At 38.2% G+C, this 17,091-nt stretch overlaps 1 protein-coding gene across 4 annotated transcripts in view; it reads left to right on the forward strand.

Moving 5' to 3' along the window:
- The window catches only part of tfap2b (transcription factor AP-2 beta), a 16,733-nt gene extending 893 nt beyond the window's left edge, over nucleotides 1–15,840 (forward strand). Inside the window, exons 1-7 of one of the 4 annotated variants that reach the window (XM_027171138.2) lie at nucleotides 435–1,105; nucleotides 1,556–2,032; nucleotides 3,571–3,631; nucleotides 7,784–8,003; nucleotides 10,093–10,211; nucleotides 10,889–11,030; nucleotides 14,724–15,840. In XM_027171138.2, coding sequence (XP_027026939.1) covers nucleotides 1,079–1,105; nucleotides 1,556–2,032; nucleotides 3,571–3,631; nucleotides 7,784–8,003; nucleotides 10,093–10,211; nucleotides 10,889–11,030; nucleotides 14,724–15,018 — 1,341 coding nt within the window. In that variant the 5' untranslated portion in view covers nucleotides 435–1,078 and the 3' untranslated portion in view covers nucleotides 15,019–15,840. Of the gene's footprint in view, nucleotides 1–434; nucleotides 1,106–1,555; nucleotides 2,033–3,570; nucleotides 3,632–7,783; nucleotides 8,004–10,092; nucleotides 10,212–10,888; nucleotides 11,031–14,723 lie in introns of those variants that run through there. The other 3 variants (XM_027171139.2, XM_027171136.2, XM_027171137.2) reach the window with 3 other exon arrangements.
- The last annotated feature ends 1,251 nt before the right edge of the window (nucleotides 15,841–17,091 follow it).

Genomic DNA, 17,091 nt, shown 5'->3' on the forward strand with positions numbered 1-17,091 from the left:
ATAGATAGATAGATAGATAGATAGATAGATAGATAGATAGATAGATGTTTCTTTACATGACGTTGTCGGACAGGATGACATGATGTAGCGTGTGAGAGTTGTCTCAATGGGATTTTTTGTTCTTTTTCATTCTATTGTAAAAAAAAAAATCCCACATGGCATTTCTCTCACAGTCACCGTCACGCGGCCGGGGTAATTAAACACTACGACCCCTGTGCGTGAAATCGACCATAATGATAGGAACTGTGGGTTGGGGTTATGGGGTTATGGGGTTGTAGGGGGTATTAGTGAAGGATAAGGCAGAGAAAAATGTCCTCTCGCCTTCAGCTGCTCCAGGATTGTTGACGTGTGTGTGTGTGTGTGTGTGTGTGTGTGTGTGTGTGTGTGTGTGTGTGTGTGTGTGTGTGTGTGTGTGTGTGAGAGAGAGAGAGATAGAGATAGAGAGAGAGAGAGAGAGAGAGAGAGAGAGAGAGAGAGAGAGAGAGAGAGAGAGATCAGTGTCTGCGCGCGTGGTTTCCCCTGTATTGACTATTTGTCGCGTGCGCGCGCAGCGGACCCCCGCAAGAACCCCAACCCCACCCCACCCACCCCTTTTCCTAAAAACTCCACCTCCCACTCGTGCATGGGATTCTCCTTTCACCGAATGAACGTCACGTCACGCCACGCAGGAGGCAGCGCGAGCGCAGGACGGCGCCTTCACGCTCCGCTTCTCCCGCGCTGCTCTTTTTTTTCTTCTCCGGCTCTTATTAAAGAGTCATGAATAACGATTATTCCGGGGGCAGGAGCTCAGCGACGGCATGCACACGCACACACTCTCTCTCACACACTCACACACATACACACACTCCCGAGCCCAAAAAACACCGGATGAGGAAGAAGGATAAGTAAGGCTCGTGGAGCTCGAGGCAGGGTACCGAGTAGGAGAGTCGGACAGCGCGGTGAAACATAAACGGATCTCCTCGCGCACACGCACGCACTTTTCTATCAGCGTATCCGATCTTCCCCGAAGTCGGGTCGTTGTGTGTGTGTGTGTGTGGTGTGTGTGTATGTGTGTGTGGGATTAGATTCTAAATTCCAGATGTTAGTGCACACTTACTCAGCCACGGTAAGTCCCTCCGCTTTTCTTTTCATTCTTTCTGTCCTTCCCCTTTTCCGTAAATCAAATGTAATTTTAAGTCTTTGCTCTAAATTTACCCTCATATTTTAATTTTTTATTTTTTTGCTAATTTGGACACTTTTCAGGATTTTTGTTAGTTTTGTGCAAGAACGCGTTTACACACAAAGTTGTATTACACAAAATAATACAAATAAAATAAACAAACAAACCAAAAAATTTGTTTAGATTACTGATATTAAAATGAGATAACAGGTTTTTTGGTCCTCTAAAGTGCTGTTCCGTGCAGCAGATGTAAACTGTTGTATCATGAGACCAAGTTAAATTAAAGTTTTACATGTTCTATTAGTCATGATGATAGTCATCTCTTTGTACAACATTAATATTGATCTCTAAATGTATATGTTTTAAATCATGTTTCCGGTGTGTGTTGTTTTGAAGGACCGCCATGACGGCGTACCGGGCCACAGCTCGAGACTCTCCCAACTCGGTTCGGTGTCTCAGGCTCCGTACTCCACCGCGCCGCCGCTCTCGCATGCGCCCTCCTCGGATTTTCAGCCACCGTACTTCCCTCCGCCGTACCAGCCGCTGCCGTACCCGCAGAGCCAGGACCCGTACTCACACGTGAATGACCCATACGCCCTAAACGCCCTGCACCAGCAGCACCAGCAGCACCCGTGGGGCTCGCGCCAGCGACAGGATGTCGGGGGAGATAGCGCGTCTCTGCTGCCGCAACCGAGAGCTTCTCTTCCGCCACAGCTCTCCGGTCTCGACCCGCGCACCCGGGATTATTCCTCTGTGCGCCGACCGGACGTCCTACTGCACTCGGCGCCGCACGGCCTCGAAGCCGGGATGGCTGACAGCCTGTCTCTGCAAGGCCTCGCGCACGGCATGGACGACACGCACGTGAGTTTTGTTGTGCGTTCTGTTTTATTTATTTATGGTAACCAATAATTTCCATATATATTACACAAAATGATTCTCACGCATAATTATCAATTACCTTATTATTTTCATTGGAATGTCATTAATCCTCATTATTTCCGCATAAAACTGATTAAGGCTCATCGCTGACAAATGACACATTAGAAGCCTAAACCCTGAACAAATAGGGCGCTATATGATTTATTTGAAGGCAAACCGTTTGGAGGCCGTACTCAGGTTCTCTCTCTCTCTCTCTCTCTCTCTCTCTCTCTCTCTCTCTCTCTCTCTCTCTCTCTCTCTCTCTCTCTCTCTCTCTCTCTCTCTCTCTGTGTGTGTGTGTGTGTGTGTGTGTGTGTGTGTGTGTGTGTGTGTGTGTGTGTGTGTGTGTGTGTGTGTGTGTGTGTTATTTAACCCCGAGGCACAATCGCATTACACAAACACTTACACAAATACATGCAAGCTCAAAGCTCGGGGTTTCCTTGCAATTTGTATAATATGTTTCTGTAATGTGTGTAATGATTATAATGCTTTATAATGCTCTATAAATGCCCTGAGTGTCAGTGAGCTGATTATGAGTGCTCTTTATTTAATTAGAGAAACGCACGTGACATTTATGTCAGAATGATTTTTTTTACACGGTCCGTGTGTCATCTCTTCCCTTTATTCCTGCTTCTTGGTCATCTGATTAATCAGTGTTTGTTTGAAAGTTTGTCTGCCTAGATGTTTAAGAATGCCATTGTGTGTGTGTGTGTGTGTGTGTGTGTGTGTGTGTGTGTGTGTGTGTGTGTGTGTGTGTGTGTGTGTGTGTGTGTGTGTGTGTGTGTGTTTGAGAGTGAGAGTAAGAGAGAGACCTCTGGTGAATTGAGCTTTAGTGTGCAAAACTACTGCACAATAAGATCTAGTGAAATGCACAGGTGATTAATAAATCACCGCATACACACAATCCGCACCGCAAGAAACTAAAACAAACAAAACTCAAATTTCTTTCAGAAAAACAATAATCCTGAAATTCTTCTCGTCTGGAGTGTATACTCGGATATTGCGCACTACTTTGACTGTTTGTGTGTGTGTGTGTGTGTGTGTGTGTGTGTGTGTGTGTGTGTGTGTGTGTGTGTGTGTGTGTGTGTGTGTGTGTGAGAGAGAGAGAGAGAGAGAGAGAGAGAGAGAGAGAGAGAGAGAGAGAGAGCTCTCAGGCTGTTTCATTCCTCAATAATAACTCCACACATGACTCAGGACTCAGGCTGAAATTCCTCTAATAAACTCTGACACAATAGCAATAATAAAAATCTACTCGTGTTTTGTTTAGTTTCAGGTTCGCAAATCTTTAACGAGACACCCAATGAATTTCCTCCATACGCTCATATCCTTCATGTTCGTCAATTGTGTTTATTTATTTCACTTCTGCTCAGTTTTGAGTCTCTAAAGCTGAATATCGAGACAAAAAATAAGGTGTGTGTGTGTGTGTGTGTGTGTGTGTGTGTGTGTGTGTGTGTGTGTGTGTGTGTGTGTGTGTGTGTGTGTGTGTCTTACAGGCTGTAGAAGACGCAAATAACAGTGGAATGAATATCTTGGATCAATCCGTTATCAAAAAAGGTAAAGTCGGGAATAATAACAATATGATATTCATCCTGTTCTACTGCACATGGTGTTTCTTCCATTTATTATTTCTAGTATATCAGACATTTGCAAAAACATTATAACGGGATTATAATCACAATCTAATATAATTACAATCTTATCTCTAGCTCAAATGTTTTTTTGTTTATTGTTTTATTTATGTTTTTGTTTGATTTTTGGGCATCATTTGTGGTTGAATCGGATAATAATGTATTTAGTAACATTTTGGCGGATTTAAAAAAAAATCCGGCGCTTTTGTGGATTTACAAATAATGGGAAACACACGTGAGAGCTGTAATCAGACAGATAGATATCAAACGCCTTTAACTCACCGACTACACGTCATAATCAGTAAGTGTTTGTCCGTTCAATAGTGCGTTACGTGTACAATAAAGGTATAATAATAATAATAATAATAATAATAATAATAATAATAATAATAATAATAATACAAAAGCAACTTACGTTTAAAACTTATTATTGCTCTAAAAGTTAAACCTTAGCTAATCAAAACAAAAATAAATAAGCAACAAGGCAAGATTTATTTTTTTTAATGCAATGCTAATCTCAATCTTTAGGTTATATTTGTCCCTAAAGGTAATATTACATAGTTTTAGTCTAATGATAAAAAACGATTAACTGAATTATTATTTATAACTAAATTATTATTATTATTATTATTATTATTATTATTATTATTATTATTATTATTATTATTATTATTATTATTATTAGTGTTGCATGCTGTTTCACTGTCAGTAATACTCTTTCCGGAGCTCAGAGCGCTCTCCCTGGGCTCGTGTTAATATTTGTCCGGTGCTCGAGACATTTGGCGGTAATTTAGTTAACAGGAAATGTGGCTTTCTCCCAGAGGACGGACCTAAAGCAGCCTTCGTGATGGATGGAGATTTCCCGTCCTCCCGAGCTCGTTTAGAGCTCATTTTCTCTATTATCCCCCTCTACACACACACACACACACACACACACACACACACACACACACACACACACACACACACACACACACACACACACACACACACACAATATCCCTGCTGATCTCGTGTCTCCGCGGGTTCGGGCACTCGTTGTTACCGCATTAGCGCTTCGTTAAAGAGACATTCATTTTGACGTTGATCGCGCGCCCTAAATGACCGAGGGTGTCGTTGTTAGAGAAAACGTGCCCAAAGGCGATTTGACGTTGGCGCGAGTCAATCAACAATCGATAATTAGGGCCTGCAATTTAAAAAAAAAAAAAAAAAAAAAGGCAGAGGGCGCGAACTCTTGTGGAAGTTAGCAAAATATTACAATTAGGTTAAGGGTTAGGGGTTAAAAGATCAGGCTCTTGGAGGAAGTGATCCCATTCGTGGGAAAATCTGATTGTTTTTATAAAAGAAAAATGTTTATATACTTACCATTAACTGTTGCTATTACATTTTATTAACCTAGAATTTAACTACTGTAATATTAGTGAAGTGTTTTCATTTTTCTGTGTTTTTCCGCCTTAAGGTTTGGAAATGTAGCCAGTGTTAAAGAATTAAATACTATTTCCCACAACTGCATTATTACAGCTAGGAGTTTTTTGCACAGTTAACAACCGACGTCGGAGGTCAAAAATATTGTATTTATTATTATTATTATTATTATTATTATTATTATTATTATTATTATTATTATTACAACATCGAAGTCATCAACAACAGAACAAAAAATCCGTGAACCCCTTTTCTCTTCCACATCTTGTTTGTGCAGTTTGTTTTATAAAAACGGCAGCGCGCGCTCAGCACAGTGCCAATTCACGAATGCGCGTGCTGAAGCAGGCGGTACCCGTGACCCGGGTCGGTAGAGGGCTCGCGCTTTGTATTAATACAGAAGAAGACAGACTTCATGTCATTCTCTAGGGCGTTTGGCATAGAAATAAAGAAATATATGTAACAAAAACAGTAATAAATAAATGTTATATCTTCTACAAATGTTCTTTTGACTCTAAAGGCACCTTTAAACTCCGCATTTCCCAGCTACGGTTGAACACATTAGAGTGGGCGTGCAGGCTGGAGTGAAATTCCTAAGTAAGGTTTTTTGCGAATTGCAAAGTGTTTTCTTAATTTTTTTTGTTTAATATCCTGCAGAAAAATGTTTTGAAAATAACTGAATGACCTACCAGGATGATGCGACGCCCAGGGTTTACAAAATAAAACAAAACAGAAAATATCATACTTTGGGAAAAAAAAGGGTTAAAACATTTAACAAAATTGTAAAATGAAAAAATGATCAAACCAATTTGTCCAGTAACATAAAGATGTAAAATATGTAATTGTACCAGTCCAGGAAGGATAAAAGGTACTAGTACTCTTTTCATGGAAATGTACAAGTAACAATATTTAGGTCATATGTGAAGGTCTGTTTCTGCTCTGGGTGAGTAATGAGTGTCCATTGCCAATCAGTCTGTGCTCATACTGTAATTACACCATTTTAATTTTTTTTTTTCTGACTATAGTGCATAGATTCATCTGAAATGGAACTTCCTAAAGTGTCACTCAGTCCCTGGTGTCCCATATCACATGAATTCACTTACACACTGCATTTTATGGCAAGGCCTTCCCCCCTCCACAAGATAACCTATATTTAACAGGACAAGGTTTTTTAATCTCTGTAGGCTATGTCTAAAATGTCATGCTAAATATATAGACAAGTACCCAGGATAATATCAGGCTGCTATTAAATAACAGTTTAAACAGCCGCTAGAGTCATTTAACCACCCGGGAAATGAAAAGTTAGCCTGTATGATAAAATGTGATAAAGACATGATTGACATTTTTAGCCTATTTTTGTGACAGACAAAAAGTAACTAAGAAGTGGAACAATATTTGAACCATATGCACTGTCAAAGTAATAAACCACATAAAATATAACGCAATGGAATGGAACATAAAACAACATAAAGTTAAACTCATGTAATATTGTAATGTTATATAACAAAATGTGCCATGATATAAATTAACTTAACACAATGTAAGATGTTTTAAAGTAGCATCATTTAAACAATATAACATAATGGAAAGGAATGGAACAGATATTAACAAAACACATAACATATAACATAACATATAACATAACATAACATAACATAACATAACATAACATAACATAAAATAACATAACATAATGCAACATCATTTAATGTAGAACAATGTGACAACACACAATACTTTTGCACAACATAATGTAATGTAATAGAACAGAAAGTAACCTGTTACAAATACACAATATAACAAAATTGCCTAGCATAACACAAAGTAACACCGTAATGTAACATAGCTAAACATAACGCAAAACAACATACTTTAACAAATCATGAAGCAAAAAATAATACAACAGAACAATGTAACAATATAATGTAACACAATACAACAATTTAACATAACTGTATGTAATATAACATTCATGAACAGAGCATACTTTAACCTAGCATGAAATAACAATACAACAAAAATACAACAATTGAACAATGTAATGTAACAGAACACATCACATCACACCACCACATCACAAGATTATACCACTTAACACAACACAACACAACACAACACAACACAATGTAATACAATGTAACTTATCAACATTGCATAACATCATATATTAAACACTACAATAGTTGTATATTAAAACATACATAAAAACTGTGTGCTAATTTTATTGAATGTTGCAGAATAATATAAATTTTTACAAAACAAAAAGAAATATTTAAAAAACATTTTATTTATTATAAAAATAATATGAAATATCAAACCCTTAATAAACCAAGCAGCTGAATTATTAAATAAACAAAGAAATGAATGAATAAATAAAACTAAACAAAACAAAAAACCGGCAGCTTCCAGTCATTTTTTATAATTTATAACTTTAGAGATTTTCTATTCCCGAATTTAGTTATAGGCGACTTATTTCATTTTGGATTATAAGAATAATAAATAAAAGGGGAACTATTTATGTTTTATTTAAAATCTAGTTGTAAATCTGTCGGAACTAAGCCTTACATTGTGCCTTTTAGAAGAATGTTCTTACAGCTTACATAGAGGTTCATGTTTTGTTTTGTTTTGCTTTGTTTTTCTTCTCTCCACCCCGCAGTCCCGATGCCTCACAAGAGCGTCACGTCCCTGATGATGAGTAAAGACGGGCTGATTGGCGGCGTCTCCGTGAACGTGAACGAGGTGTTCTGCTCGGTACCGGGCCGCCTGTCTCTGCTCAGCTCCACCTCCAAATACAAGGTGACGGTGGGAGAAGTGCAGCGGAGACTCTCACCGCCCGAGTGCCTCAACGCCTCACTGCTCGGCGGGGTGCTGCGCAGGTGCGTCACTTCCGGCTCCCTTCTGCACGCACACGGTTCAAGTGTAAACGACTGCAGTTTAAATTAATCAACCTTAAAGAGCCCTAAAATAAAAAACAACTAGACTGCTTTTACTCTCCACTGCATGGCGTCCCAACCCTCTTAATATGGAGAGTACAGAAATATAAATGTCACATTAAAATTTAAAATATGAATTAAAGAGAGAATAAATATGGTATCAAACTGGTACCTTTCCTGTTCACTGGGGTGGGTGGGACCCTTTGTGTCGACTCTTTGTGTCTTTTCTCTGTTTCACCTGGAATGTGAACACAGTGCAATTTTTTAAGCGTGCTTTTTGAGTAAACATGCAGTACATTCATGTTCCTTATTTTAAGAGTTGCGTTCTAAAAGTACCAGTGGTACTAAAAGTACTAAAGGTGCCGTATCTGTGACAAGGAAAGGTACCGATATTTATCTGGAAGTGTAGCAAACAGCTGAGGAAGTGCATTATGGATATTAAGTATTGGATAGGATTTCTTGAATATTTGATCTACTTTAAGTTTTAAAGCAGCAGAGCCTCAGCAGGGGGAGCACATCCTCTTCTGAGTTATTTGTACAGATGTATCAGATCGGTTTGCAGTTCTGGTTTCTAGACTATAATAACAAAGTAACAATATGGTTAAAAATATAGATAACAATAAAGCAGTTATGACACGAATTGGGAGAAATATGTAGTTGAAATGCAGCGTTATAATCCGGAGGTCAGCCTAGAAGTGTGAGCAGGAGGAAGTGGCCTGAAGTCTCCTAGATTCGAGCAGGAACTTGTAGGCTAGATCTGTTCAGCTGTAGTGTAAACAAATAGCAATTAAATAAATAGATAATTAAATAAAAGTGGGGCATGCAGACAAACTGATCATGTAGGTATACAGTTAGATTTAATCGCACATCAGTGATGTCAGTTAGACCTGGGTATAAAAAGTTAGTTAAACAAGACTGAAGTCAAGTTAAGCAGGAAGAAAAAGTACAAAAATAGAAAACAATTTAAATAAATGATGGCGGTGTGGTATATTGTGCCAGTGAAAAATAAATAAATAGCTTAGTTGAAGTGTATAGTGAGCTGTGCAATATGGAACACAACGTCTAAGTGTACATTGAATAAAGAAATATATTTGCCAACAAATGACATTTGCGTTTTTGTTTGTTTGTTTGTAAGTAAATTCACATCGATTAATTTCATGTGGTTGATTTCAAATGATTTAAATATTGCACAACTGAAGCATGTAAACCAAACATTGTCTCATTAATTTTAAGTAAATCTGTCTTGTCCTCATTTGGAAACGTCGGATTATTTTGATTATTTATTTATTTATTTATTTATTTATTTATTTATTTATTTATTTATTTATTTATTTATTCATTCATCATCATTAGCCAGAATTTCTCCGTTGAGATCATACACGCGCGTCAGGATTTAGTGACGTATATATAGCGCATTGTGTGGATATCTAGATTTCTAATTCTATACAAATTGCTGTTAATTACTGCTTCTAAATGTCCTTTTGTGCATTTAAAAAAAATCTAAATAGTTCCAGCTTCACTGAGCAGAATAGGAAGAATTGGGATAAAAAGAATAAATCAGCCAAATGTCACCGGATTACACGTTTGCTCTGATGCGTATCTTCCGTGTTGTTTTCATGCGATACATTAAATAATACCCCGGTTATTAAAGAGGTATTCCCTTTTCCCTTTAATGAAATTTCATAAATTTTATATATGTAGCGTAGACAAAGAACATCGTCACAAAGATATACATTTGAAATGAATTAAAAACAAATAAAACCTCTTGAGAGAGAAATCAGACTCAAAAGGGAATCCATCCTCATCTGAGTGTGTGATTATAAAACACTCTCTTCTAAAAGAGTACTAAACTGTGATTGCTGAATGCATTATAGTTTGAACTTGAAGTGTTTAAGCTGATGGAGATTTCAGAGGCTAAAGCGTTGTGGTAGGCTGCAGGAGGCCACATCTGTCCTGCGCTGTGGTTCCCTTTAACCTCAAATTCCGCTGGAAATGAATAAAATAAATAAATAAACGCTTTCTGTGTTTTCAGGGCGAAGTCGAAAAACGGCGGCCGATCTCTGAGAGAGAAGCTGGAAAAGATCGGGCTGAATTTGCCAGCAGGAAGACGCAAAGCTGCCAACGTCACTTTGCTGACGTCACTGGTGGAAGGTAAACTCGACCGCCGTGTTTACGTTCACTCTTTTTTACCGTCACGTGTACAAACGTCAAAATGTGCCTAAACTCTAAAACAAAACAAAGGCTACACTTTGCTAGCTGACCTTATCTGAGTCCAAAACTTTCAGTCAATATCTCAACATCTTAAAATGTAGCTTTCAAAAACGTGAGAAAAAAAATACACTTTAAAGAAGATTTAACCCGAGGCTAGAAAACTCCTTAATCTCTTATGTAATGAGAAACACACCGGAGATCTGTTTATGATTCCCTGCTGTCTGTTTGACCGCCTGGGATTAAAAAAAGAACAGGAAAAGAAGCATAAACAAATGAAGTATTTAGAATGACAATACAGTAACTAATGGATAAAAATGGAAAGAAATCAAATCTAGGAGTAATTAAACAGGTAAAAAAAAAAAGGGGGAACAAGGTAAATAAGGAAATAAGGTAAATAGATAAGTGTCGTGGAGCCCAGATGAGATTCTTTATTTTTTTCTTTCTTTTAAAAAAAGAACATTGCAATGTTTTCTTTTTTATTGCATGTTTTATTACATGTTAGTTGTAATTAGTCCCTAATTCAAGTTTTTATGACAGCTAGTGACATTAGACCACATTGTTCACATAACATCTATCAAACTTTCCTAGATTTATATTGAATTGTTCTCCATCACCAGGGGAAGCTGTTCATTTAGCGCGAGACTTTGGCTACATCTGTGAAACTGAGTTCCCCACCAAGGCCGTGTCCGAGTACCTGAACCGACAGCACACGGACCCCAACGAGATCCACGCGCGGAAAAACATGATGCTCGCGACAAAGTACGTCTAATTTCTTTTCTTTCTAAAATCCTGTAATTAGCAGCTAAATTGGCAGCAGGCGGTGAAGAAAAGGAGGAGTGTAGCATAAGCTGTGAGTAAATGTTGTTCTAGCTCGTCTATCCGTCATAAAAGAAAAAACCTCCCGTGCTGCTTATATGGTTACACGCTTAACCGAGTGGGTTTTCTTTTTTCTTTTTGACACGTTAAGCTGGTTTCTAATGAGGCAGAAACCTGTTCCCTTTATCCGTCTCACGCCGGCGTGCACTGCAGAAACTCATTATATTTAAAGTGAAATGTTTCAAGCCTGAAAGTGCCAGCTTTTCCCCTTGAAGTTTCGCCCCAGGGTCATTTTAAACCCCCCTTCATCCCTCTCTTTCTCCCCCTTTCACAGTCTGTCTGTCTGTCAAAAGTCAGTCATCCACCTCCTCCTCCTCCTCCTCCTCCCTCCTTCCTGCACACGCCTTAGGGTCCAAACGTTCTGTCGTTCAGAAATGAAGAGAAAGAAAGAGATGATGGTGATGGTGATGGCTAGTGGACAACAAGGCGGCTGTTGTTGCTGGAAATCGAATGTGGGTCAAAAAAAAAAAGAAAGAAAGAAAAAAAAACGTGACAAGCTTGGACAAGTGCATGATGCCACATAATGGTGTTTCTGCACTGATCTGTCACTGATGACCTTTTTATAGAGTAAGAACATTATATGTTACTTCAGGTTGATTTAAAAAAAAAAAAAAAACCAGACATATCAAAAGCAAAAACTTCAGCCATGCTTCATAATAATGATAATAAATCTTTATCAATCTTCAACGTGCTTACTTCCTTGTCATCATATATCACTTCCTTCTGATGCCAACATCATAAACAATCTCCTTCAAACCCTGCAGGTTAATGATTTTTTCCCCAAACAAGTTCTCCCAGATACGATCCTGATGGGTTTCACTGGCTGATCGATGACGAGAGCAGTCTTTAAATTGTTAGCAGAACACGGTGAGGTCAAAGAGAAAAAGGTCGTGGGGATTGGGGCATCTTCAGAAGGAGCTCAATAACATTAACGTTCCTCTCACATTTCATCCGAGCTTGAGGCTATGAGGTGAGAGGAATGCTTGGCAGGATGGGATAGTGGTGATTCACATGCACACAGTTTAGGCTACATCCAATAGGCTACAATTCTACTAGTCCAATAAAATAATAATAAAAAGAATAATAATAATAATAAATAAATAAATACATAAATGTATATTTAAATACATTTATAACATGTAATGTATCAAAACTTTATTCGATAGATTCTCAGACACTTTTTTTGACAGCTACAACATTTATTTTCAATTTACATTATTTTTCATTTTTCAACAAATCTGATCATCATTTCTTTCCGTCTTTGGTTAAAGAGGTTTTGCTGCCGTTGACAGTGAAGTCATACTAATTCTGAACTAGGCTGTAATCAGATTTTAGCTTATTTGAAGACAGCGATGTTTTATTGTGTAAATATTCACAGGTTGTGTAGAGAATCGCAAATGATGCCTTACTGTGACGGGTATCAAGAATCATTGAAGAAAACTCGTATTGTTAAGGGAAGGTTTTTTGTCAATCTGGCTACTCCTGAAATGATGAAAATGTATTTGCTTAGTAAAATGGCTCTGAAAGACGTATCTGATTTGGATTGCATTTTTGTCTTCAGGCAACTGCAACCATGTTTTACACGTTTATCACATTTCTGAATGCCGATTTCAACAAGACGAAGGTAAAAAACCTCTGTTGAGGGAAAACAAAACAGAGAAGCAAAGCCAAAATGGTGATTTGGTCGACATGGCTGAGGTCAAAATGCCTAAAACATGACAGATTTATGGTGTAAAGACACTTTTCCTCTGGGGGGCTCTTAGTTAGAGAGAGTTTCTCCATCTAATGTGTAGTATTAGTGTGATTAAACACTGTTAGATACCACACCACAGGTTGGACCAAATCAAATCAAGTCTACAATGAGCTCTTCACAAGAACCATCAGAAACCTTGCACAAGTCATAACAAGCGTCCTTTCAAACAACTTCCTTCTTAAGAAAAATTATTTTATTTATTTATTTTTTTTAAGTCAAACGCTAGAACTTAGTTAGGTTGTGTTTATAAATTTTGAGAATCCTTGGTCAGTTCTTGTAAGGTTAAATGTGTTTAGTCATCCTGCGTTGTCTTGGCACAGTATAAGCCTCAGGGTTCACAAATGTAAAGCGGAATAAAAACTGCACTGTTAGTGAGAGAAGATGACGTGTTTATGGACCATTTGATCGTGTAGTTTCAGATCAAACCCACATGGTTTTTTTAGGCTCATTATTAAGCCACCAGATTGTGAACACATTTTTTAAAGCCTTCTCTTTGGGAGCCATGATATGGTTTTAAATCTGAAAATCTAATTCATATATTGGCTCTTGCTTGTGAATAGACCTTGTAACCTAGAAAAAATAAAATAAGCAGTCAAGAGGCTCAAGAGAGTGAAATTGATTGTTCTGTCTGAGTTGGCGGGATAACTCTCTCTCTCTGTCTCTGTCTCTCTCTCTGTCTCTCTCTCTCTCTCTCTCTCTCTCTCTCTCTGTCTCTCTGTCTCTCTGTCTCTCTCTCTCTCTCTCTCTCTCTCTGCCAATCGCAGGCATCTCTGCCTCTCCTTCACTCTCTCAGTTTCACACGGCAGGAGCATCAATCTAACAACAGACCACATTGTGTTGTTTTCGGAGAGAAAAAGCTTCAAACTGTAACTTTCAGGGTGCAAAAGTATACGGTCGTGATTACGTGTCGAATGTTTGTCAATGGGGTGAAAACTCTTAAGGGTCATCTGTAATACCGTAGTAGAGGACTAGACCACATTAGCTCTGTTCTCAGTTATCAATGCAACATGATCGCTTTCTAATGAAGTAGAAACGAACAGCACTAGGACTTCGATATGCTCTATAGGTGGAGCTGGTTTCTACCTAAGCCTCAACCTATATAGCATCATGCCAGCTCTCGTCTTCACGCCTCAATCATAAACATTTCTATAGTAACAGTTTTCTATAGTAACAGTTCATTTACTGTTGTAGGAGTTGTAGAGTAAACCTGTTGGAGAAAAATGTACATTTATTGACATAATCAGGTTTTTTTAAGGAGATGTTTATGTAGCTTTTATGGAAGGAGTCTCCGTTCTTAACCTTCAGGATCAATGAATCCTAGATTGCTGTTATTTATCGGTGCAGATCAAATCCATCACATGTCTCACAGGAAGTGTATTGCATAAGGGTCAGACTTTTCCTTTCTAATGTCTTTGGATGAGGTTAGAGAAGCAGAGACGAGATAATCTCTTGTTACTTAATAATACAGTATTCAGAATCTCTGCTTCTCAGCAAATAAGTTTCAGACTCTGACTATGATTCTGATTCAGATTTTGACTCAAACTCTGATTACGATTCTGACATTGATTCTAAATGATTCTGTCTCTGATTACAAATTAGTTTGATTTCGACACAGAAGTAACCAGCTTTGAATGGATTTTATTAAGGCATCTCTGTTCTAGTAAAATCTGATGCCACAGCCGAAGGAAAAGCACAATTTCCAGTCAAAGAGGCATGGCGTTGATACCTGCTAATCCAAACAAAGGAGGCATGGCTTTTTACTCCACAAAGTAAGCTTTTTAAACAATTTTAAACATCTCTCTCTTTCTCTCTTCCACACTCAGGCAGCTGTGTAAGGAGTTCACAGACCTCTTGGCGCAGGACCGCACTCCGCTTGGGAATTCTCGTCCGACGCCCATCCTGGAGCCGGGAATCCAGAGCTGTCTGTCTCACTTCAGCTTCATTACGCACGGCTTCGGCTCGCCAGCCATCTGCGCTGCGCTCACTGCGCTGCAGAACTACCTGACCGAGGCTCTCAAGGGCCTCGACAAGATGTTCATCAACAACCAGACCTCCAACCGGCACACTCCGGCCGATGGCTCGAAAGGAGGAGAGAAGGACGAGAAACACAGGAAATGAGGCACAATGTTGGGAAAAGAGAAGAGGCTCAAAGAGTGCTTCTTATCAGATGTGTCCAGAGATTCTTTGTACTCAAGATTTATGATGTTCTGTTTTTCGTTCTTGTGAGGGGGGGAAGGGAGGGGCTGACACGTCAACGGAGAGGAAAAGAAAGAAGGCAAAGTGGAGGAGAGCTGTAAGGAACTTGACTCCTCTGAAGCACTTGTGCAAAGCTGTCATTATTCATACGAGCCTGGCGACATTTTAAACACGTTTTATCAAAAAGACATTAACAAAGAACGACAGACAGACATACACAGGTGTGGCATCTCTGAGAAACATGCCGTCACTCCACTGCCAGCCTTTAACCACAGACACTGAAGAAAGGAAAAGATTTTTGTTTAGTACAATGCCCGGTGACATTGATACTATCTTCCCAGGCTGTCTTATAACTCTTGATTTTGCTGCGTGAAGGCATGACTTGAGTGTTTATTTTGAATTCAGAGTGTTTAAATGATCGTAATTGAATCTTCTTAGCTCTAAACACAGGCAACTGAAACATCTTCCCATTTAGCTCATGATGACATGGGTTTTCAGGACCGGATCATTATATCAGTGTTAAAATGAACCACTGGATTTTCACTATATCTATAATCAGAGGGCGTATGTGATGTCATGTGACTCTGGGCTGAGCTTAGAACTCTGAAATCACTCTAACGTCATCTCACTTAGGACTTCATTCATAATCAAACCAGCAGCAGCATCCTGCATGGCTAGAGATTTCCAGCACATTTTACATACATGCTTTTTTTTTTTTTTTTTTTTTTTTTTTTTTTTTAAAAATCAGAATTCAAGTAAAAGCAGAATCCTATGCAATGAAGGAAAATAAATTAGCTGAGTAGTTCAGAGTTAGAGGTCTTGCTCCAGATCCAGTGGTGGCTTTCTGGGATTTGAGCATCACATCTTGAGCTATATACTGCCTCTTCAGATGTTTTTAATAGGTGCTCATTATAAATGAACAACATTTTGACACATATAACACAAACAAACAAACAAACAAACAGAAACCTCTACACTGCAAATATCTGCGTCAGTGTTGGTTTGCTGCCCATTTGAACAAAATCAAATGTATTCACCACAGCGCTCAAGGTTGTATTGGAATAAATATAAATATACAGCAGGATCCAAAGGTTTTTGGACAAAAACAATCTTGAATATTCAATAATCACCATTTAAACTCCTTTGTACAAAATTTCATACTTTCATCAAGTCTTTTGCTGCATTCAACTAAAAAAACGTAAACTCAGTGTCTCAGTGTTCGGCCAGTGACGTCATTACAACATGGTGACTCACAGCATGAGCAGCACTTCTTACATTTCAATCGAGATCCAGACAAATAGGGTTAGATTTAGAGATCGGTAAACAAACAAAACAAACAAAAGAAGAAAATGCAGACATCATTGTTTTATTTTCTTCTGGAATATTTTGTTGAAAAACTTGAAATTGACCTAGTTCCAAATTCCCACTTCTGAGATGAGCTGAAAGCAGTGTTGTTCCTTTTGTTGACTTGATAATGGATCATCACGTTTTACAAACTTTGTGAAATCAATGCTAATCTGGGTAATCAGAGGGTAATCTGTCACTAAAATAAATCAAAAGCAGGATATTGACATTCAGAAATTCACCTCAATTTTTCCAAGATTTCACTTTACAATGTTATACTGTGAATATTCCAGAGGTCTTTTGGACCTCACTGTATTTACCCAGTCTCTTCATGGGCATATCAAAACTTTCACAATTAAAAAAAGAAAACGCAGAATAGATATCTGGACACAATGTCTCTTCAACCAGAGACAATTAGAAAACTTATTTTACTATCTGAATTCATGGAAAAGATGGAAAGTGTTAAGTTTAAGAAGAATAAGTCGTCGTTTTTAAAGGTTATTCATCATTTAAAAGATTCTAACAAACCAGTCTGTACCGTACAGTCCTGATTTACATCTTTATTCACATGATTTATCCATAAATGATGCTACAAACATTTCTGTTGTTGTTGGTGTCACATTTTCATTCACGCTGAATTCGTATGAATCA

Source organism: Tachysurus fulvidraco, chromosome 9, assembly GCF_022655615.1.
Source record: "Tachysurus fulvidraco isolate hzauxx_2018 chromosome 9, HZAU_PFXX_2.0, whole genome shotgun sequence".
Classification (NCBI taxonomy): domain Eukaryota; kingdom Metazoa; phylum Chordata; class Actinopteri; order Siluriformes; family Bagridae; genus Tachysurus; species Tachysurus fulvidraco.